General features: G+C 37.3%; 2 protein-coding genes across 3 annotated transcripts; one reads left to right on the top strand and one right to left on the bottom strand.

Annotated features, from left to right (window-relative positions):
• The first annotated feature begins 519 nt into the window (after positions 1–519).
• Positions 520–6,740, top strand: pfn2b (profilin 2b). Of its 2 annotated transcripts, none has more exons than XM_079471760.1 (3): positions 520–845; positions 2,330–2,522; positions 5,212–6,740. In XM_079471760.1, the coding sequence occupies exons 1-3, from the start codon at positions 711–713 to the stop codon at positions 5,307–5,309; spliced, it is 426 nt and encodes a 141-aa protein (XP_079327886.1). In that variant the 5' UTR covers positions 520–710; the 3' UTR covers positions 5,310–6,740. The 2 variants fall into 2 exon arrangements, with proteins under 2 accessions (XP_079327886.1, XP_079327887.1); XM_079471761.1 differs by having other exon boundaries at positions 531–845; positions 4,855–6,602.
• On the bottom strand, positions 6,576–22,346 carry rnf13 (ring finger protein 13). Its single transcript, XM_079471759.1, has 10 exons — positions 22,167–22,346; positions 20,245–20,381; positions 19,971–20,051; positions 17,478–17,603; positions 13,246–13,333; positions 12,671–12,761; positions 12,337–12,442; positions 12,165–12,258; positions 8,690–8,770; positions 6,576–7,681 (listed from the first exon to the last, which is right to left on the bottom strand). Exons 2-10 carry the CDS (start codon positions 20,356–20,358, stop codon positions 7,338–7,340), a joined length of 1,125 nt encoding a protein of 374 aa, XP_079327885.1. The 5' UTR covers positions 20,359–20,381; positions 22,167–22,346; the 3' UTR covers positions 6,576–7,337.
• Between the last annotated feature and the right edge of the window lie 219 nt (positions 22,347–22,565).

Raw genomic sequence — 22,565 nt, 5'->3', positions numbered from 1 at the left:
TCATGAATTCTCGGCACTAAAGACTAAAATGGCACTTTGAGACGCTTGATAAATTCGGGCCCTGCTCTAAACACAAACCTAAGAGTTGTTATTACAAGATTTGCCCACAAGAGGACCCAAGAGACCATGACAACGTGCTACGACCGCAACATGTCCTTATTATCAAACACAGGCACTTAAAACATTATTATTGTTATTGAAAATTTTAATAATGTAAATAGTATTACATCTTAATATTTTACAAAAATAAAACATTTGAGCCATTTAATATTTTCCCATATTTATATATGCGTCCAATATGTATCTTTGCCTTTTATAAATAAATATGCCAAAAATAAACGAGCGTTTTAAAAAGAGTTTAATCTGTCGACAAATTCGAAGATGTGCTGCGAAAAAAATATGTTGTACTCGTGTTGTTTACAGTAGTAAATCTTCCAGGCAACAGCTAACTTTATTATGTCCAGTCTATATGTATTCATCCGCGTCTATGATTCCATCCTATGACTTCATCCGACGCACGCCTGCGCGGAGGGATATCCGAGGGACTACACCCTGTACTTGCCGGGACTCTCTGTAGCTCAAACTCACATTAGCGAAGGGGGCGTGCGGGACATCAAACTATACGGTTACCGCAAACCGACGCCGTACAAGCCCGTTAGTCCCGACTTTTAAAAAGATTTAGTGTGCGCGTTGGTAATCGGAAGGCAAATATGTCGTCATGGCAGAGCTACGTGGATAACCTGATGTCGGATGGCAGCTGCCAGGACTCCGCCATTGTTGGGTACAACTCCGACTCTAAATACGTATGGGCAGCGCAGGAGGGGGGAACGTTCGTAAACATCACGGTAAATAAACGCTATTACGAACATTCTTTCTTCTGTCTTCAGTGATTGACTCAAATTGTGGTTGTGTGTCAAGACAGTGACCTGCCTAGCAAGACAGCATTTTGGTTTTCATGGGCACTGTTTCGGAATGCCTAGAAATATTGCAGATATTTAACGTTTCAAAATGCTAAAACAAGATATTCCGTTGATTTGTAAGGCCCGGACGTTCAGAAAATCTATTTTATTTTTGCACGCCTCAAAATGTTTCTTATCGTCTTGCCGCTGTCTGTGTGATGAACTTGCAATGATTTGAAACACATGCTATGTTTTAGATTAGCCTGTCAGTTTACCAGAATATAGGGCCTGAATGGACAAAATGGCGAGTAACGCTAGTCGTGTCGTATTATTATTCCCTTTAAGAATCCAAGCGCTGTTTTATTTGGCGCGAAGCTTATTTCAAACACAAATACATTGCTTTGTTAAAAGTATGTGGCCAATGCGTAAAAGTGTTTCGAGTCGAAGTTAAATTTGGGACTTTGGACTCCTTAAAGTTACAAAAAATTTTTAGTTTTCTGTCATAAATAGTGAGATGGAGATGCTGTTGGTCCAAACAGGCCAATTCAATAGACCGGTCAGTTTCGAAAATCGTCGGACGGCTACGCAAATGCACTATCATACCAGTACACACGCGTCATTAAGCTGCGAAATGTGCGTTAACGCGTTTATGAATACAAGGTGTTCGCCGTATGCCCTCTTCCCGCAATCCAAGATGGCGTTCAGTAAATGGGTGCTAATTCATCTGATAACAGGCTTATTTGTGACACTGTACTTTATTTCCCCCGTAGCTTAGTGGCAAACTTAAATTAAGGCTTATAATTTTTTTTTACTGATGTTACTGTATAGATGTGAATGTTTTCGTGTATATTGAAATTCGCATGTATATTAGCGTTTATAGAATGAGAAGGAGATGGCAGTCTTCATTAAGTTATACTAGCATCGCCAGATCCTGACTGAACATAGATCTCCAGAAATCACTTTTTTTCACGGATTCTAACACAAAGTCTTTAGTTTTTTGTGGTTTGGCCTCAAGAGAAATGGCTCGGCCAGTGTAAATAAAACAGCTTGAATTATACTTGGAACTCATGAAAAAAATAGACGTCCTGCATGTTCATTCTTGATGGGGTTTGTCATTTCATGAAATATAAAGCCACGACTAAGTCTACATTCCACTTTGATAGTTCGGTTGAAATATTCGCCTTCTAGAAGTTCCTTCTACGGATGTATCAGTACGGATCACATTTGCTTTCACCATGATTCAGAAATGTATTTCTTTAATGTTCAAAGCGAATCATTTGTAGTTAAAACCACTGAGACATTTCTCAAAATATCTTGAGTCATATGCAGCGTGAGGGTAAAAATGATATTACAAATTTCATTTTCACGGTGTGGGGAACAGTTAAAACCAGTTCAGCTATTGATGTTCGCCGCTATTTCTTTCATATCAGCCCACAGAAATCGACATCCTAGTAGGAAAAGACAGAGAAAGTTTCTTCACCAACGGCCTGACTTTAGGTTCAAAGAAATGCTCAGTTATTCGAGACAGTCTTCTAATCGACAGTGACTGGACAATGGACATAAGAACAAAGAGCCAAGGAGGAGAAGCCACATACAACGTTACTGTCGGCAAAGCAGCCAAAGGTAGTTGTTAATTTCTCCTATTTTCTCGTAATTACTTTTTTATTAGTCAAGTTGCACACCTATATGTGTATTTTTTTGTCTGTGGTAAATTGATCATGTAGATGTCAACCTTTCCTCAATATGGCCTTAAATGGCCTAAACGTTGTAGATTAGATAGAATTTGTACCTGGAATGTGTGCATAAAACATTTTTTATATATATTTCTAAGGTAGATATGGTGCACATTAATGAGTTAAATTATTTGCACTTTCTTTAAACAGTTTCATAAGATATTTTGATGATTTTATGGTTTAAAGGGAGATAATTCTCAGTCAGTCCATTAGTTAGGTGTTGCATAGTGTCACCGCTGTAATGGTTAGGTGAAATACATAAAATGGGCCAAGAAACACACCCTTCCACAATTATCAGTATAAATTGCAATATGAAAAAATGTGATGTATTTAAATCAAATGGATTTATATTTTTAATACATTTCTATAATATACACCATGTTGGTACAGTTTCTTGTATGTGTTGAATTGTTATATGCTGTTATAAAAATCACTATACAACAAACCCTGAACAAAATCATCTTAAAAATATTTTTTTAATACTAAATAAATCGTAATGTGCAAAAACATTTTAATTGCCATTAGTTCCCATTTTAAACCATATTTAATTAATTAAATGGCCATTCTTTAAACACATACCTTTTAAGCCATGATTTCAGCTCTGATGCTTAAGGAAGTCGTCTCTGGGACCTGAAGATTTCTCCTCATTTGCATGCAAGTTTCTGCCAATCTGTCACAAAAATCTTGGGTCTGTCGCTGTTTAAAGTGTGAGGGTTTCCTGTTTCCTGAAATCAAAACAAGTTTCTGAATAATCTCTTTCATGTGTTCTGTGGCATGTATTGAGTAGAAATATTAACCCCACTTTTCATGCTTGAATGTGATGAAGCATTTGATTGATTCAGATCGATTGATTCAGATCGTTTGGGTCTTAAGTTGGACCTCAATTTAATGCTAACACTGCAATAACCTGAAAAACCGCCCACTTAGACACATAAAAACTGTGATTCAGACTGCTATGTACAATATCACTAGTCCTGATATCACGTTTATCATTAGAATAAAGTTACATATGATTGTAAACAAAATGTTTAAGTGCCTCCAACAAATATTTTTAACAGATTTGAATCACTAATTTTTGCAAACGTACTTTATATCTTTACTGGGATATAGGGATGCACCGATACCAGTATCGACCCCGATAACAAGCTCATGTACTCGTAAAAATTCCCCGATACCAAACACCGATACCTCACGTGACGTAATTGACAGAACGTTCCAGTGCACACAGAGACGCCGTAGCAGACACAATGTCATAGAGTGTTCACACCTAAATCGCGCTATTCATGTGTAGTTGGACGCTTGAACATTTTGAGTTTACTCGCTTCATTCGCGAGTGAAATTCGCGTCATGGGAGTTGCTTCTGGCAGGCGGCTCCAGTCTTGTTGCGAAATGGCGGACATGGATTTTGTTGAGCAGGTAGCTGCGCAGTATGGGCTATGGAAGGCTGAAGATAGACGTAGACTCGTTCGGCTCTGTGTCTGGGTCCATTAGATCCTTCAGAGGCGCAATCCTTCACTGTTGTTTCAGATTTCTGCCTCCGCTCGCCATGTCATAATCACGTCCCTACTAGAGCAAGCTCCTGATTGGTTAACGCAGCAAATTTTTTTTGCTCAATTCGCGCCACCTCATTCGCGTGAATCACACCGCAACTAGGTCTATCGCGTCTTTGCATTGACTTAACATGTAAGTCACTCTCTCTTAACGCTTCATTCACGCTTAGCAGTGTGGAAATATTTCAAAATCAATGATGACGACCAACGCATGGCAATCTGCATGCTTATGTCCTCGGTTTTGCTCTTTGGAGGTTATTGGACACTGTGAATTTTGGGCTTTGGAAATTTTTGATAAGCAGATAAGATTGATTTATTTTTTAGAGTTGAAGTTGTTAAAAATAAAAATGCTGATATGTTCATTAGTCTCATTGAGGTGTTCTTAGAAAATTGCCACAAACAAAAAAAAACTAGCACCGGCGTCGGTATCGGCGAGTACCAGGGAAAAAGTATCGGTACTCGATCCTTAAAAAGTGGTATCGGTGCATCCCTACTGGGATATATTAAATGTGCTTAATTCCTAGTTTAGACTGGCCTGCAGTCTGTGTCTGTGTGCATGTTATCTTTGCTGAGATTTCTTCTGTCCTATCTCTAAATAATCTTGGTTTGGCTTTTTTTCCCAAAGCTAGGGTTTTCCTGTCCTCTTAACTTCTCTCCATCTTTTTCTTTCAGTCTTGGTTCTTGTAATGGGCAAAGAAGGGGTCCACGGAGGCGGCTTGAATAAGAAGGCATTTTCCATGGCAAAATACTTGAGAGATTCAGGGTTTTAGTTTTTCTTCTCTTGGTTAAGTGGTGAAATTAGGCGGGAAGAAACAAAAGAAAACAAGTCCACCCACATTCCCCAAATAAGCTGTCAAGGTTTTTCCCCCTTGAAACAGTCACATTTAAAGTTTTTGGACATCTTAATGGCAAGGAAGGGTAATGAATCTTGTCAACAGTTTTCTTTTTTTAAGTTAGGGTACGTAGTTTCTTTTTTTGCCCCCATGTTTGTTGATTTCTGTTCTTGTTTTTTTTCCTTGTGTACTCCAGCGTTGGTTATAGTCATGGGCAAGGAAGGTACCCATGGAGGGCTGCTCAACAAGAAAGCATTTACCATGGCTGAATACCTGAGGAAAGCTGGATATTAAGACACCTCCCACCCTAGCAGCTCATTTTCCCATCGCTCACTACTTTAGATGACATTTGCTTTGTCATCTGGTTTCTTTTGCACATTTCCTGTATCTTTTGCTATTTGTTCAATACGCTATCTCATATTTTACCCGGTTCTGTTTTCGGTTCCCGGTTCGGCACTACTGTTACGACACGATGTATTTTTGACCAAGGGCTTGAGTTAAAAACTCATTCCTCCTCCCTAGACCTACTCTGGGAAAGGTCAACCCTAAGCATATCTTCGAGACTACAAAGTGGACCTTAGTCGGGGGTAGATGCCTCACATATTTTGATGTATATGGAGTCTGTGCAGGATCAATGTTCAGTCCGTGCAACATAACTTCATTGAGTGGACTGTATGTCTGTTCTGCACAGCCTCATTGCCAAGGTTTATTGCTTTAACATCCGATGTTCCAACCACCCTACATCCCTGATCAGAAACACTACCTGTATAACACTACACTTCCTCCATTATTTACAAACTGATGCATTTTAGCAATCTTTCATAATTTTCCCCCTCGTTTCAGTTGGGCGGCTTCAGGAGGTTTTGCTCTCAGTTCGACTGTCAGTTAAAAAGAAATGATATGAAACGGTAACGTTCCTCCCACGAGCTCATAACTACATCCATCGCTCCTTTAAATCTCCATTGACATTCCATCATTGGCGTAGCTCCAGCACTTAACTTTCACTCCTGTGTAATATGTAATTTTTTATTTTCAAGACTGCCATTTCCAAAAAAAGAGTATAGCTTGAATTTTTCATCTGACCAACTTGTGTTGACTCTAAACGCTAGCGTTAGCATCTGACGGCAAGCTCACAAATACGACTCGAGCGGTCTCATTTTGTCAGCTTTAACTGTTAACACTTGAATTGATGAATTTGTTCATCCCATGCTATGTCCCGATGGAAACGCCTTCAAGTTGTCAGCTGTCTGTTAAAATGATCTGAATGTCTGTCAAAAGTCCAAATGATAGCATTAGTGTATGACACTGAAATCGTTAGAGAAAATGTGTTTTCTGTGCCATAAAGAAATGAAACCTGTTGCTATTGTTAGGATTAATCTAAAAAACTTCCAAGTAAACAATTCATCGGCACTTGGTTCTGTGGGATATTTGTACAGATTCCAAACCTCTGACATAATTTTGTTTCCTTTCCTTGTACTTTTTTCATATATCTTGGATACAGTCTGATTTTTGATTTCATATGCATAAACCAAGAAATGCCATAAATTTTACACCTTGTTTACAGGTTAAATAAATTTATTCCAATCCAAGCACCATGTCATTTTCATTGTTGCACATTTATATCATAAATAAAATTCAACCTTTTTTTTTAGGGGAAAGAGTTTGGAAAATTAAAATGTACGTTGTTATGAATGTGTAACCTTGTACCCATTTTTAACTTTTTTCAACAAATAACACAAAACCAGCAAATATGTAGTATTTTATTAATGACGGAAAATGAATAGACTATTTGAAAACAAGGGTGTGCAGAACATTACATTCACAACAAAGCAACATTTAAAAGGCAACTAGACATCTGAAACAGTTTAGGTTATCAAAAAACCCTTTCATATCTACATAGTATTACTTACAGTATTTCAATGTGTTACCTAATTACATATTAAGGACAATTTATTTTGTTATTGATCAAACTAAGGCTGATGTCAGTATTTGTGCACCCACAGATTTTGTCGACCCATCAATGTCTTATCGTGTAAAACCATGCAGTTATTTTTCCGGCTGGATATGCGTCTGATATGAGTTTGGGATTTTGTCAGTATTTGATCAAAGCACAATTACTTTTTTAGAGCAGGTTTGCAAAAATGTTGCATTGGGGATCATAAATTATAAAACCTTTCTGCATAGTTTCAAGTTTTGCAGAGCTCAATACAACACGTTGTGTACATTAAATGAATTTGTTATGTTAACGTATAAGTGATTGTGAACTGTTGCTCCAGGTGCGTTGAAATCCCCACTAAGTCCGTGTTAGCTTTGGCTAACATATCAAGCGTTGGCTTCCATGTCCGGAAGGCTCTGCTGCAGCTGAACCACTACCGTTTCCACGGTGACTTCCTCCTCGCTGTCGGTTGTGTCGCTGTGCTCGTCGTAGTCCGATGACTCCGCTTCGTGCTGGGATGGCGAGCCGGACATGGTTCCGAAGGAATGGGCGCTGGTCGAGGCCAGAGATCGTAGCAGAGGCGTGTTTTCAGACACTTCGTTCTCCTCGGCACCGCTGTCACCGGATTCAGAGTCCGAGTCGCCCTCGGATGGTACTACTTTTTGCTTACACACTGGACATGTCTTCTTGGTTTTGGTCAGCCATGGGTCAACACATTTGCAGTGGTAGGCTAACAAAAGATACAAAGGAAACTAGTGTCAAGAGATCCTGATAAAAGCAATCTAAATACCTGCAAACTAGTCAGCTTTTCGGCGTGTTCTGAATTAAAAATAGGTCATTTATAGATAATTTATGTGAATCAATTAACTCCGAAGAGTTTTTTTTTCTGGGGGGGTTGGGTCTCGGGTATCTACTCTCGAGTGTCTGAAATGGCTTTGGTCCAGCACCTGGATTCGTTTGGCCAACCAGAATCAAGATAACAGCTTTTTTAGTGTTTGGGCCAACCAGAATTACGCGTCTAAACATAATGTTTGCACCCCTGCTGAAAGAGACGATTGGATATTTATTATTCAGTTCACCCGTGTGATGGAAATGGCTGTTTTTAAAGACAGCTGCCAGTCTTCCTTTCGAATTTCCACTTCTAGAGCACTGCCCTTTTAAGTGATTAAGGCACTTGGGTGCAATTGATATTTGTCCAAAGTTTCTTTTTTATGAAACTTTTTAAGCATCAATCAGGTCTTTCACTTGATCTCTCTTAATTACTTTCTTAAAATCAGACCCGCACTTTATTTTCTCAATCCTGCATATGTTTTAAAACGGAAACAAAACCCATGGCGTGCAAACGCTTTGGTACTGATGGATATGCATCCAGTTTGTCTTATAAAAGGTGCAACTCTCTGAAAACTTAAACCAATAATGATCAAATTAGAAGTTTATTTATGACTCAGTCACCTTTTTAACCTCTTCCGAATTTGCAGGTATGAATCTAGCTGATCTATTTTTCTGCTAATTTCAAATATAGAGTTTGTCTTGCAGAAGATGCCCTATTTGCTCAGATTACATTTGTGGATTTATTGTCTATGAGCTTTGTCTATATTTACCTGTGATCACCAAATCCATATTTATTTGTGTACATTTAAGTAATAAAAACTTCTTATATAATTTGTTATACTTATAACAGTCATATAATAGTGCGTCACAAATCATTTAACGGTGAAAGATCTAGACAAATACTCACCATGTGAGCATGGCAGCACCCGAAGTTTCTCTCCTTCTTCATACTCGTCCAAACAAATGGCACAAACGTCATATGAATCACCTGTGAGAAGTACAAGAAAAAGAATTTAATTCCACCAAACTTATCAACTAATCAATACCATAAAAATGACTCCAATTGTCGATTGGACAGTTTGCAAAAATAGTATGCTTGTTATTATTCTGAAATCAAATTGGAAAAATGTTGAATCAAGGGACAGTATAAAATTGCATTGTATATTACATTGTATGCAACAGCTGTTTGGCACGCAAGTGTGAAAGTGATGCATGATAAGTTAAGCACAAACTTCTGTTTATATTCATAACTTGACCTTGTGTGTATAATAATCAAAATGAAAGAAGCTACACAATGTTCTTCCCAAACTGGGTTTCCAATTCCCATTTTTCAAAACGGTAAAGATAAAAAAAAATGAACTAGGCATTCTCTACAACTATAGATGTTAGTAATGATGCTTATCAAATGTGTAGCATGTCTTTTGCGATTCTGGGTGTCCTCAATCAAAACATTCAAGTCTTATAAGTCCAGAAATTTGTCTTGCCCTCCCTTGAAATTCCTCAGTTTTTTCACTTTTCCCTCCACCAATGAAAGAGTCCCTCTGATGTTTATAAAAGCAGTAAGCGAACACGCTTTCTTGCCGTCTCAAACTACAGTGGCATCTGACCATATATGGGTACGCTATAACTGCGACTACAGAACATCATGACTGACTGAATGCCAGCATTTGAGAGGGATTTCTGGTTTGTTCGGTTCACAGGTTTCATGCCGGTAAAATTCATTCAAAACTGTCAATGTTGAAAAGCACTTCATAATACACTTTAAAAATCTTACAATATATATTTAATCTTGTAATAAACCTGCTTAATAGCACCACGAATATAATACTCCTATTCCAACGTTTACCGTTATTGTTAACACTTACATCTTGCAGTACAAATAGCATAAATACAGTTTATCCTAGATATATTCCAGGTTTGGATTTTTTCCTTATTTCTATACTTTAATGTCTGTATTAATATGTATTTACTGTAAAGCTTCTTTGCAACAATGCAAAACTATAAAAAGCCCTATAGACATGCATTTGAACTAAGCAACATTTCAATATATTGCAATATATTATTTTAAGCCATTTTTAGTTGACAACAAAATTGGTCATTCTCACGAAACCACTGAAATATCATGGCTTTTGAGATTCGAATTATAAAACATACAGTTCTGTTACACAATTTTTTTTAATAAGATAATAGTGTTCTCTACCTCGGACAAAACATAATTTTGACAGAGTAATTAATTATGTATTCGAATGCCTTTTCTGCTAAAATTCTCATTACCATAACACGTCCTGATTTATCTGAGTGGATTATATGTTGTAACTTAAACAGTAAAATTAAAACAATTGGATGTTCTCAAATGAAAAAATATTATTGAAAGAATATTCATGTATAATAAAAATGAAGAAATGGTGAAAGAAAGTGTCCATGACTGATGTGTTCTCATCCTCCATAACATTTAAAATGCAGTTTAAATGTATGAACAGATTACTTAATATTTAAAGTGTAATATTATCTTGTTACGCTTTGCACATGTATAATTTTCTATTACAGTATACTTTATTGATACCTCATTTTGTATGATTAATTAAAACGGACATGGGCATCATGGCTTCACACTGCTTTTGTGCAAAACATGCTATGGGATTCCCATTTTTGAATGGTTACGGTAATGAGAATTTTTATTTATTTTATTTTATTAAAATTGTGTTAAACTGTCAGTAACACCATGTCTACAACTGCTTGTTCTTAATGGGTTTGTCACGTCTTGCCGCAACGCAAACAGTGTGGTCAAAATCTTTTATTATAATGAATTCCAATGTCTTTCGTCGTGTCGCATCTCGCCATTCACGTCCGGTGTAGAAACGGTGTAAAAGTTTGGAAATGAATGGCTTAAAACATGTCATACATTTAAATGAATATAAAGGAAATGTATTGATAAAATTACTTTAATAAAATCATGTTCGACATCTTGAAACAAAGATTTCCTGAGAATCACTCAAAATGGCATTAGGCAAAGTTGTTTTACGAGAACAATGCGAGAACAAATAATGGATTGGATTTTACGTTGAAATGATGGCTGTTCTGAAAACAACTACATATACGTGTGAAATTGCCATCTGCGCTTGCAAATGGATGAGAAATCTCAAGACACAGCTACAGATAACAGCTTGAAGCCTGAGACACCATGCTAAACCATGTCAACAGCATTTCTTGCACCGGTCTGCAGCAGTGTAAAGATAGTCATTGACAGTGTTTCCGGAGGCTGCAGTAAAAGCAACTGCAGTGTCATAACACAGGAAGATCCAGCAGGTCGCTGTTCACTCGGTTAGTGAGACAGACTGCAGCAGAAGGCATGAATCAGCAGAGGGCGGATAGAAGAAAACAACGACTCAGCATCAGGAGATGCCATGAGCGGGAAGAGAGGAAATGTGCTGATCCTGTTTGTGAGGCTTGCTCATATCTTGTTTTCTTCATGTTATTTCGATTCCTTCAGTATACAGTGAACAGCATGAGCATTCCTGCAAGCACTGCTAAATATGCCACAGTACATGTAATACTATATCCCACAATGCCATGTGTTCCCTCTAATTTTTAATCCCCTACTGTCAGTCATATAGACAACTTTTCACTAGACGTCTACATTACAGCAGATACAGCGTGTCAACATGCAGACACAGTGAATGGTCCATGGTCATTGTTTGTTGATTTGGTTGTAAAATGGTTTGAGGATGTGGAAAACTGAAAAGCTCCGTTGTGGGAGGAGAATTCCATATTTCACCCACAAGTCAACATGTGTCCACAATGCCAGGCTGTCCGTTCAGTGTGGGCTTACATTTACACATCTGACTGATGCTTTTTGCTAACACATTTTTGTGTGTTCCCAAAATACACACTTTTGGGTCACCTCAACAACTAGTCTTGAGGAAATCCTGTATACTTAAGTTGGGTTTTGCTCTTATGGAATAGATGAGAGGGAGGATTTTAACCACACAGCTGTCTAACAGATAAAACGCAGCTAATTATAAAAAAGTAATAAAGCTATTTGAGACAATATTGTAACATGCAAATAAACTGTCGACCACTGTGATCTGTCCCTACAAGTCGTGTAATAGATACTGACAAACAAGACTCAAAAAGTCTTATTTTAATAATAACAAAGTATAAAGTTTATAGCCAAAGTATCCTGCCTTTAACAGAAGTGAGAAGCCAATGATTTTGATATGAGAATGAATTATAACTGAATACACAAAACAACATTATCACTTCAAAAGTCAGTATTGTTAAAAGTAACACTTAAAATATGGCAGAAAAACTCAATTGTTATTGCGTTATACCTGGGAATCTTCTCAGCATTGATTTAAAAAGCAATTTAAGATGGATCTTACCTTTCTTGTACTTGTGAATTGGTAGTTTCTTCAGCTGGTCTTTGCGCAAGCGGCTTCTCCTGGCTCTGTGTCTGTCCTGTACAAACTTTGTGATCTGAGAATAGATGAATTGTAAACGTGAAGCTAGATATAAAGCTATTGGTTTTTAATATTAAGCTCATGGTTTACTCACCATGAAGACTACAATGAGGATTAGGCAGATGCCCACAATGATGAGGAATGGGATCAGGTAATATTCCAGAGGCAAACTGAAGTCTGGCATGAGAATAACATGACCACTAAAAACAAATGCACATAAATCAATGGCTTTGCAGCTGGTGCAGGTGTTATGGTGATAGATGTTGGGGTAAAAAGCTTTTTTTATATAATAATTCTAATAAAATAAAATGATTTGTGTTGGTCTGGTCATATTAATAATTTTGTATCCTAGTAATTTAAGTGTTACTCATCTCTAGTAAGTATCTGTTTAAACAGTAACGTATCAATACTGTAACTGAAGCTCTTACCCTTTCTCATATATGTAATCCTGTTTGAGGGAGTTGGCCGCTTCTTCACCAATAAAAACTGAAGGAATGTCAATCTGCTTCAGAATATCAACTGCAATAAATAAACAGAAGAGACACACTTTATATAAACCTCATCAAAATGAATCTTTCAGAAAAATGATTTATGTCCAATAACAAGTATTCTTGAAAAAATATAGACTATATTTGCCACATTTTAGAATACTATGTCGTCAAAACTATCAAATAACTCAATATGGTGCTTGGAGATGGAAGTCATATACAGGTTCATAATAGCATGAGTATGAGGATAAATGATGACAGAATTTTATTTTTGCGTGAATCGCTTCAGTTTTTTGAGACTGTCTATGGTTGGTTCTGCATGACCATCACCTTTGTTCATCATGGCATCTCAACATTTCAAGCTGAACAACATGACAGCTCATTCAGAATTCATAAACAGTAGCTATATTCTGAGCACTGTGGCTGAGGTTATGAATCTGGCCATTGTCTGACAGCAGAACACATGAGCTGGTGTCTTCACTGCATGTTTTATGCATTTGTGTTCAGAAACGTACGATCATTGGATCCCATGCTGATTAAGTCATCAGAATCCACATTGTGGACAATCGCTGCCTTGTAGCCGGCCTTCTGCGCATGAAAGACCTATGAATTAGAGAGAGAGAGAGATGTATTGTGTTCAAACTAACACGGGAAACATGCATGCACTCCTCGAACCCACATACACACATTATTTGCATGAAACATGTACGGCCCCCGTTCTTCTGTGTGTTGAAAGGATTATTTGTGATGGGTATCGACTTATCAAGAGTATGAAGAGGAACAACAGTTCCAATTCAATGACTGTTTTATAGAAGGCAGAATGCAAAGTTTTTAAAATAGCCAACATTGTTATTTGTTTGGTTTTAGGTACCAGTCGTTTTAACTATTTATATTTTCATATCAGTGTTGAAGAAGCCAGTGCCTTACCACAGCTAAACAGCGGCCACTCAAGGCAGACATGAGAACTGCAAGGGGACACATTTTATTTTGGACAATCTTTTTTGAAATCGTGCTGTTTTACAGCCTATTTTCTCCATATTATAATGTGGTGTAGAATCAGAGATGGACGTCTGTAGTCGTTATACAAGTAAATATTTGTTCAGGCAGAGATAAGAACACTCCAGAACACTTTTCTAACGAACTAACAACAGTAACCACCTAAAAGAATTAAAATAACATTTGATTTTCAGTAACAAAATGAAGGTTCGTCTTTCACACGAATTAAAAAGTAGGTTAACAAACAGAGCGCGAAAGTCCTGAATCAAGTTTAAGAGGTGAAATTAAAGACAAGACATGTTAATGCAAATCTCATATAATTTTTTCAAATCTTCTATCAAAAATTAAGACTGTTTAAAACCTTGATTTATGAGTTTCCTAGCATTTATAATTCAACTTAAATCTTATTTATTATTATTATCATATATTAGTGTTGTCAAATCGATCCAATTGATTCCAAAATAAGTGCTTTTGTTATATACATTACATATAAATTGCACACCACATAAACATTTACTATATAAAACCAAACATTTATTTTGGAATCAATTAATCATGATTGATTTCACAGCCCTATTTTATATATATATATATATATATATATATATATATATATATACAGTGGGTACAGAAAGTATTCAGACCCCCTTACATTTTTCACACGCCATTTGCTAAAATCATTTAAGTTTATTTTCTTTCTCATTAATGTACACACAGCTCCCCATATTGACAGAAAAACACAGAATTGTTGAGTCCAGCTGTGTTTGATTATAATGATTGGACTTGATTAGGAAAGCCACACACCTGTCTATATAAGACCTTACAGCTCACAGTGCATGTCAGAGCAAATGAGAATCGTGAGGTTAAAGGAACTGCCTGAAGAGCTCAGAGACAGAATTGTGGCAAGGTACAGATCTGGCCACGGTTCAAAAACATTTCTGCTGCACTTAAGGTTCCTAAGAGCACAGTGGCCTCCATCATCCTTAAATGGAAGACGTTTGGGACGACCAGAACCCTTCCCAGAGCTGGCCGTCCGGCCAAACTGAGCTATTGGGGGAGAAGAGCCTTGGTGAGAGAGGTAAAGGAGAACCCAAAGATCACTGTGGCTGAGCTCCAGAGATGCAGTCGGGAGATGGGAGAAAGTTGTAGAAAGTCAACCATCACTGCAGCCCTCCACCAGTCGGGGCTTTATGGCATGGTGGCCCGACAGAAGCCTCTCCTAAGTGCAACACACATGAAAGCCTGCATGGAGTTTGAACCTAAATAATTTTAGCAAATAGCTGCAATATAACAAAGAGTGAAAATTTTAAGGGGGTCTGAATACTTTGGAACCATCAGGACTCTATCTAAAACTGGCCACCTGTCCAAACTGAGTGAGTGAGGAGAAGGGCCTTAGTCACGGAGGTGACCAAGAACCTGATGGCCATGTCAGAACTCCAGCATGTCTCTGTGGTGAGAGGAGAAGCTGCCAGAACAACAACCATCACAGCAGCACTCCACCAATCAGGCCTGTATGGCAGACGGAAGCCACTCCTAAGTAAAAGGTGCATGACAGCCTGCCTGGAGTTTGCCAAAAGGCACCTGAAGGACTCTCAGACCATGAGAAACTAAATTTTCTGGTCTGATGAAAGATATTTCTGAATGGCAAGCATCATGTCTGGAAGAAACCAGGCACCGCTCATCACCTGGCCAATACCATCCCTACAGTGAAGCATGGTGGTGGCAGCATCATGCTGAGGGGATGTTTTTTAGCGGCAGGAACTGGGAGACTAGTCAGGATCCAGGGAAAGATGAATGCAGCCATGTACAGAGACATCCATGATGAAAACCTGCTCCAGAGCGCTGTGGATCTCAGACTGGGGCGAAGGTTCATCTTCCAACAGGACAATGATTGGAAGAATTGTTTGTAGAATTTTGAGGAAAATAATCAATTTAAATCCATTTTGGAATAAGGCTGTAACATGACAAAATGTGGAAAAAGTGAAGCGCTATGAATACTTTCCGGATGTACTGTATATCATTGCTGTCCTTCTGAAACCTCGTATCTCAATATTCTGTTATTTACATTTTTGGCCATAAATCGTTATTATTAGTCACCCTTTTTATGTTTTGTACATATCTAACCAATAAAAGTATTTAAAAACACAGTATTTAATCATTGAAAACAGTGTTTTTACCATTTCCTGTAAAACAGCGAATTTGGATACCGGACAGCAAGAATATATGAAAAAAGCCTCTCTAACAATAAAATAAACTATTCTTTTTTAGAAAAAAAACCTTTCGCGTAATCAACTAAACACGGATCAAATATTGCATCATAAACATATCACAGCCCTGTCATGGAGTATACAAGATCTCCGTACATTTATGATTGATAGCTCATGGTGAAACCTGAATGTTTAACCTTGTCAAGCAGTTTATTGATGTACAGGAAAATATCTTAAAGCTGGCTTTATGTTGGGCTTCCTTTGGAAGTAGTCCAAAGACCTCCAGGTGAACAGAACCTTTAGGCACAGCTCTTAATGTCTATGCATACTTTTTGCCACCAGCATGAAAGCGTGTCTTGGAGAGCGGGGGCTGATTTTGCATTTTTGCATTCATGGGAGCATTTGCATATATGGACAGAGGCTTTCATGTTACACGCTTTTATAGTTTTAGTCACTGAGCTCTCATGTGAACAGGAGAATGAATGCAAAAAATGTCCCTGGGATCTTAACATAACTCATTATTTAATTCCTGCTTTTGCTTTGAGCGGTTTACTTGCTGCTGTCTCAAAAAAACAGACCCAGACAGCATACGCAGTAAATCTCTAGCAGGAAATACAATACAATTCTGACACGCTTCATTTAGGTTTTATTGCTTCTAGTGAAGATTACATTGTCAAGAGCCGTATTAGAATTTGTAATCCTTCTGTCCCCAAATTTAAGGCCTTCAATAATGAAGACCTTTTCAGAACTCTGAATACTCCCAGTCAGTGATTCAATATTTATTGTAAAGATGTGAAGACGGTCCAAATTAGGGTTCCTCTTGATCTATTTTATTTTACATTTTTTGCACTGCATTTATCATATGCTTGACATTAGATTGATATATAAATCCATACTGATGTATTGTTTCACCTAAACCGAATTTCGCTCTATTTTGTTCAACTAAAGAAGAAAGTCTTCTGGGTAAAGGAATAACAAGCACAGGGAAAAACAGGTTCTTATACAAAGCTCTTTGAGATCTTTAAACTGCTTAGCTCACTGGTCAGTAGACAAACGGCTGCTGTGTTCATGCTGAGAGAGAGAAACTCTGGTGACGACTCAATGATGCGGCAGACCGAAAAAAGAATCAAGTATGAAATCTTCTGAATGATTCATACACTCTGTTGAGTAAGTGATCTCTTACCAGAGAAAATAAACGATGGAAAAAAATGAAGAGAGCTTTTACAAAAATGGCTACTGAAGTCCCTGATTTTGGTCATATGTCCCCTTACATTACAATCTGTGGAATTGGTCAAAAAATAAGGCAAAAGAAAAATGTGACGTTCTTTTGACTGTGAATTTTACTTCAGAAGAACAACTGAATTATTAAGGCACCCTATCGATAATTGTTTCCAAACATGCAGAAACACAGTGAAAGCCCACACAAGTGCACGGAAAATCTGTAGAATTCAGCCCAAAACTTTTCACAAAAAAACCTGCTTGTGCAAATGATGGTGTTCAAACTCTGTTGTAGGTTCATGGAGTTTTCACAAAGCAAAACCTACCTTGATGTCGAAATTACAGTCAAAGCGCTTGATCAGCACGATGAAAGCGCTGGTGAGGTTATCCCTCAGGGGCGGGGGTTCGATCGGCTCGCAGGCATTCTCAGGACGGGCACCAATCAGGAAGCCCTGGGTAGACATAAAACCAATGACTGTCAGAGGCAGAAATAAACGATTTCCACATATTCAGAAGAAATGTAATCACACTTTTTGTTTAGACGGTTGCTAGGGGTAATCTAGCGTGTTGCTAAGGTGCTGCTAATATGACTTTCTTTCTAATATATTTTGATATTTTGAGAATTCTTGGTGTTATACATTAAAAGTCAATGGTGTCCGATGTTGTTTGGTTATCAACATTCTTCAAGTCATGCAGAATTTTCATTTGTGGGTGAACTAACCCAAACCGTAAAGGGACAAAGTATGAGCAACAGTGATGCTTGCTTTAGAAAAAAAGAGTGTACTTATTCCAACAAACTCTGTTTTGTTAGTATTAAATAATTGCGGATCACTAATCCTTGTTATCTGTCTTTGTTAGAAATGCAAAATCTCTTCCAAGACTTGTGTTTGGACAGGAGAGACGGGGCTTGGACGGACAAATCAAGACCTCTGTAGTCAAATTGAAATAATTTAGTTTAAATCTAGGTAGTGTCCTTAAAGTGCTCTAGGACTGAACACCGTGTCGAATCAATACTTTAGATTGTACACTAGACAGAGCAATCCTATTACTGCTGGAAGAAAACATTGTTCAGACACACTTCTGGGATAATGGTTCATTTAATAGAGAGGCGATTTCAAGACTTCCATGTGTACTTCCGTTAAAAAGAGAAGAAAAATGCTACAAAAAACATTTAGCAATTAAGCCTAGAAAACTGCATTAAGGGAAAAATAGAGACAACAATGCACTGACTCATGTCCTTTCAATGACCCCATTCAACATTACTAAAAGCTTTCCAACAGCACCATCTGCTGTAAAAAAACACACACACACACACGCTTTAAATAACAACACATGCAGAAAACTCAGAAAAATGAATATCTATTGACTCTGTTTGACTCACAGTTCTTCTTTATCCAGAATTACTAAAACAAGCATTGTAACCAGGGATTTTTTTCTCTCCGCTAAACAATGAGGATAAACTTCCTGTTATTGAATAAGAGATTATTGGGCCATGAAAACAGGCAGGCATGTGGCCAGCACATGACTGAAGATGAGCCAAAGCAGGCCAAAAAAACAATATCCCAATGAGATAAAAACACAGTTTGATTCAATAAAGTGCCTAAAAATAGGACAATTTCACTGAGAAGCGCAGGCAAGCAAAGACAGCCCTGTCCAATAAAACCCACACTAAATAACTTCAAAACTAAAGAGAAATTAGAAGTACACATTTTTAAGGGACGATTCTCCCCAAAATGAGAATTTGTTCATCGTTTATTCACCTTCATGTCAGTCCAAACCTGTAGGAGTTTCTTTCTTCTATATATTTTGAAGAACGCTGACAACTTGTTGACTTTCCTTTTATGAGCACAAAACCACCGAGATATTTCTCAAAATATCTTCTTTTGCATTCCATGACCGGCCACCTTTATTTCAAAAACTAGTTTGGCCACCTGAAACTGGCTAGTCCCTCAAAGAGAAATTCACAACAACAAAGAAAGATAACTGAATGCGTACCGAAAGGAGAACTGACTCAAACAGATGTGAAGTAATGTGATTTCAACATAGTTATCACTAACACATCATGAGGTTTGATGTGTGGTTCTGTCTCATTCAGATAAGGAACAGAAAACCTGCTTATTTGAGCAGCTTTGAGAATTTGATCAAACAGTAACATCAAAGGTCACCGCATACAGTGAAAAGAGACAGAAAAGTTGTCTAGTCATTTTGTGACATGGACTAGCAAGTTTATTTATTTATTAAAGGTCATTTTCAACATGCAACTTCTCTAAAAGATTTTCAGGGTAGCCACAATTTTTGACCAACAGTCATTCAAGGTTTTTCAATGACATTGCCATTAGAAAAGCAATGCTGCGAATATTACTATATAACGTCCATACCTTAAATTTTAATACATAGGTGCTCATCCAATGGTACGGCGGGACAACCTGTTAATCCTTATCTGTAAATCGCTTTGGATAAAAGCGTCTGCTAAATGACTAAATGTAAATGTAATCCAAACAATGACTCTGGGTCGGGTTGTTAAGGAAACCTATTTGAAAAAAGTTCATTTTTGCCACTTTAAGTAAATAAATTAATTGTCTATGGTGACTCCTTTATACAAATCGACAGATTTTCCTCTATTTTAACCAAAAATATGACCTTTGGGAAAGGGGAAGGTATACCAAATAGTAAGAAGAACAGTCCATGAATAATTGTTTTATTTGACACATTGAGGAGATAAAGGTTCAGACACTTGTTAATAGTTGTTTTAACTATGTAATTGTAACACACATGTAATTGTGTGTAATGTCATCATCAAATATTAATGGCACACTCACCTTTAGTCCTTCACTGGGCAGTCTGTAGCCAAACCGAGCAGGCAGATCATCAAAGTTCTCAGTTTTATTGTCGAAGGAATACTGGGGGAAAAAAGCAGCTATTAAAATGCACATTTAAGTAATGCATATCATTCTCAGTCGAAAATCATCTATTTGTGAACATTATAAGTGCCAATATACATTAGATGATAAAATGCAAACTGTGTTTCTGGCTCAGAAACATGATGGAGCGAGTGGGATGTTAACTCACAGCAGTAATCGAGTGAAAACTTACTGCTGATATATCGGCCTCCACAGGTAGAAGATTGAGGAAGGCAAATATCTGAACGGTAAAGATGGTGTAAATCTGGGTGGCAGAGAGCATCAGCATACCCAAGGACAGCAGCATCTTAAGATCCGCTTTAATTTCACCTGCAAATGCAAAGAGGAGTGATGTGTGCAGAGGGAAATTCACACACTTCCCTTTTAAAACCACTTTCTGTTCCTGAGAGGCTAATTCAATCCCGCCTGACCATTCAGCTATGATACATCAGTTTAAACTATAGAGTTTTTAAAATAAACTTTGGCTAATCCAACAGTGTGACACTTAATATTTAAAGCTGCAATCCATAACTTCTGGGGAAAATATAAACAATAACTTATTAAGCGAGTACATAAACAGTCAGTTAGTGTTGAAAAATCTCCTCACACCGATTCAAACTGGTAGGTTTCGATTCAAGCCGTCGGGTACGTTTTCGCAGGAAATTTAATTTTGATGTAATATGACATTAAGATAAGTACGTAGAGTAAACTCCAATTTAAAGTTTAAACAGAGATGGCGACAGAGAGGCAAAGGTTACAGACTGCAGCTTTATTCTGGAAAGTAGCTGCATACACAAGTATGCTTCAGGTGGATGCTTTATCAGATTCAACTGATTATTATCATATATGCGATGAATCTGTACTAATAACACTTTTTACTCACTTTTTAGAATGAAATGTTAAATCGAATATAGAGCCTTTTGCATATGAGGGAACAGTATCTAGCTATACTTTTGAACTTTTGTTTTCATAAAGCAAATCTTAGTAAGCCATGCCAAATGTTTCAACACTTATAACCAGTTGGAAAAGTAAGTGACCAAACTGTGGTCACAATATAAAGAATACATTGTATAATCGTACTAATTTATCATTGTGACCCTCAACAAGGGTTTAGTTAAATATAAACGGTAACAATTCAGTATAGGGGGCTTTTCTCACTATTAAGTAATTGTTATTAACATCCCTAATATTGGCATATTGGCAGTTTATTAGTACTTATAAAGCACATATTCTGCATAAGCATACTCCACAACCCTAATCCTACCCAATCCCTAAACCTAACAACTACCTTACTAACTATTCATAAGCAATAAATTAAGAGTTTATTGGGGGAAAGTCATAGTTAATGGTTTGTTAATAGAGAGAATTGCCCCTTATGCTGAAGTGTGACCATATGGTTCAATATATTGCTAACAAATACGTGCTCCGCCCGTTTGCATGTCACATCCATAACGCAATATGTCACATCCATAACGGAATTGCCCATCTGCACTTATAATGTACATGGAATGACCCATTTTATTGTGTTTGATCCACTCCTTTAATTATTTTTAAATACATACAGAAATTATTATGTTTGCAATTTTAAAGTTTCACATCGACCAATGATCTAAATAAAACAATTTGTAGTAAACATCCACGCATAATAAACCCTAATATAGGTAATCTATATTATTATTTATAGTTATATCAGATTGTAAACACAGGCCAGAATAAATAAATGTTTCGGCACTTACAAAGGACTCATAATGTAAACATGTTATATAACCGTGCATTATAAAACATCCTTTCTATGCTGTTAAATGTCTTATTTAGTAACGTTACACAAGAAGTGTTTAAGATCACATTTAGTTGGGAATGCATTAGCATGTAGGCTAACAGTAAACACTTCAAGGCGAACTCAGCTTTACTTTAACCATCTGCCTTCATGTTGTAACACGATCAAAACTCGACAAGTCTACAATGTTATTTCAGAGCATAAAAATTATAAAAAAAGACTGGACACAAAAAATGAATACAATCAAAGATAACAATACTGTTCTTCAAAAGACGAGATTGTTCCTTAGTTCGCAAACACAAAAAAGGCACAATAACGAGGTTAAGCCTTTTCCTTACCGTCACATTAGATCGCTTCCTTTATCTCGGTGATATGATATTACAACGGTGTCATTACTGTTGAATGAAATCAGAGGCTTACAACACTACGACCTCATTTCGCTTAGCAGGCCAGAATATCAACACAGATGCAAGAACCCCACACGATACACACACAGAGTTTGACACACGGCGCCCTCTAGCGCACTGTGGTGGAGTTGATTGATGCAACGATGCGCAGAACGAATGGGTTCGGGGCCCGCGCAGGGCAGGTAGAACTTATACAACAAATTTGATTTTAAGTCAACAAACACGAGATCTAATTTCACCATAATATTGTGCTTTGCAACAAAACTGTTACTAGTTCAGTTATTATTATTTATTTCCATCAGTTGGGTTAACGTAAGGTCCCGTAATGAG

This window comes from Barbatula barbatula (assembly GCF_947034865.1).
Source record: "Barbatula barbatula genome assembly, chromosome: 13".
Classification (NCBI taxonomy): domain Eukaryota; kingdom Metazoa; phylum Chordata; class Actinopteri; order Cypriniformes; family Nemacheilidae; genus Barbatula; species Barbatula barbatula.
The sequence above is the reverse complement of the archived record's forward strand: the minus strand, read 5'-3'. Positions and strand labels throughout refer to the sequence as shown.

Excerpts from the sequence above, each read along its gene's own strand:
- rnf13 (XM_079471759.1), bottom strand. The coding sequence starts at position 20,358 with ATGCTGCTGTCCTTGGGTATGCTGATGCTCTCTGCCACCCAGATTTAC. Across the intron at positions 12,259-12,336 it reads TCCTCATTGTAGTCTTCATG|ATCACAAAGTTTGTACAGGA; the intron begins GTGAGTAAACCA and ends ATCTATTCTCAG. Across the intron at positions 8,771-12,164 it reads AATTCACAAGTACAAGAAAG|GTGATTCATATGACGTTTGT; the intron begins GTAAGATCCATC and ends TACTTCTCACAG.
- pfn2b (XM_079471760.1), top strand. The coding sequence starts at position 711 with ATGTCGTCATGGCAGAGCTACGTGGATAACCTGATGTCGGATGGCAGC. Across the intron at positions 846-2,329 it reads GAACGTTCGTAAACATCACG|CCCACAGAAATCGACATCCT; the intron begins GTAAATAAACGC and ends CTTTCATATCAG. Across the intron at positions 2,523-5,211 it reads TGTCGGCAAAGCAGCCAAAG|CGTTGGTTATAGTCATGGGC; the intron begins GTAGTTGTTAAT and ends TGTGTACTCCAG.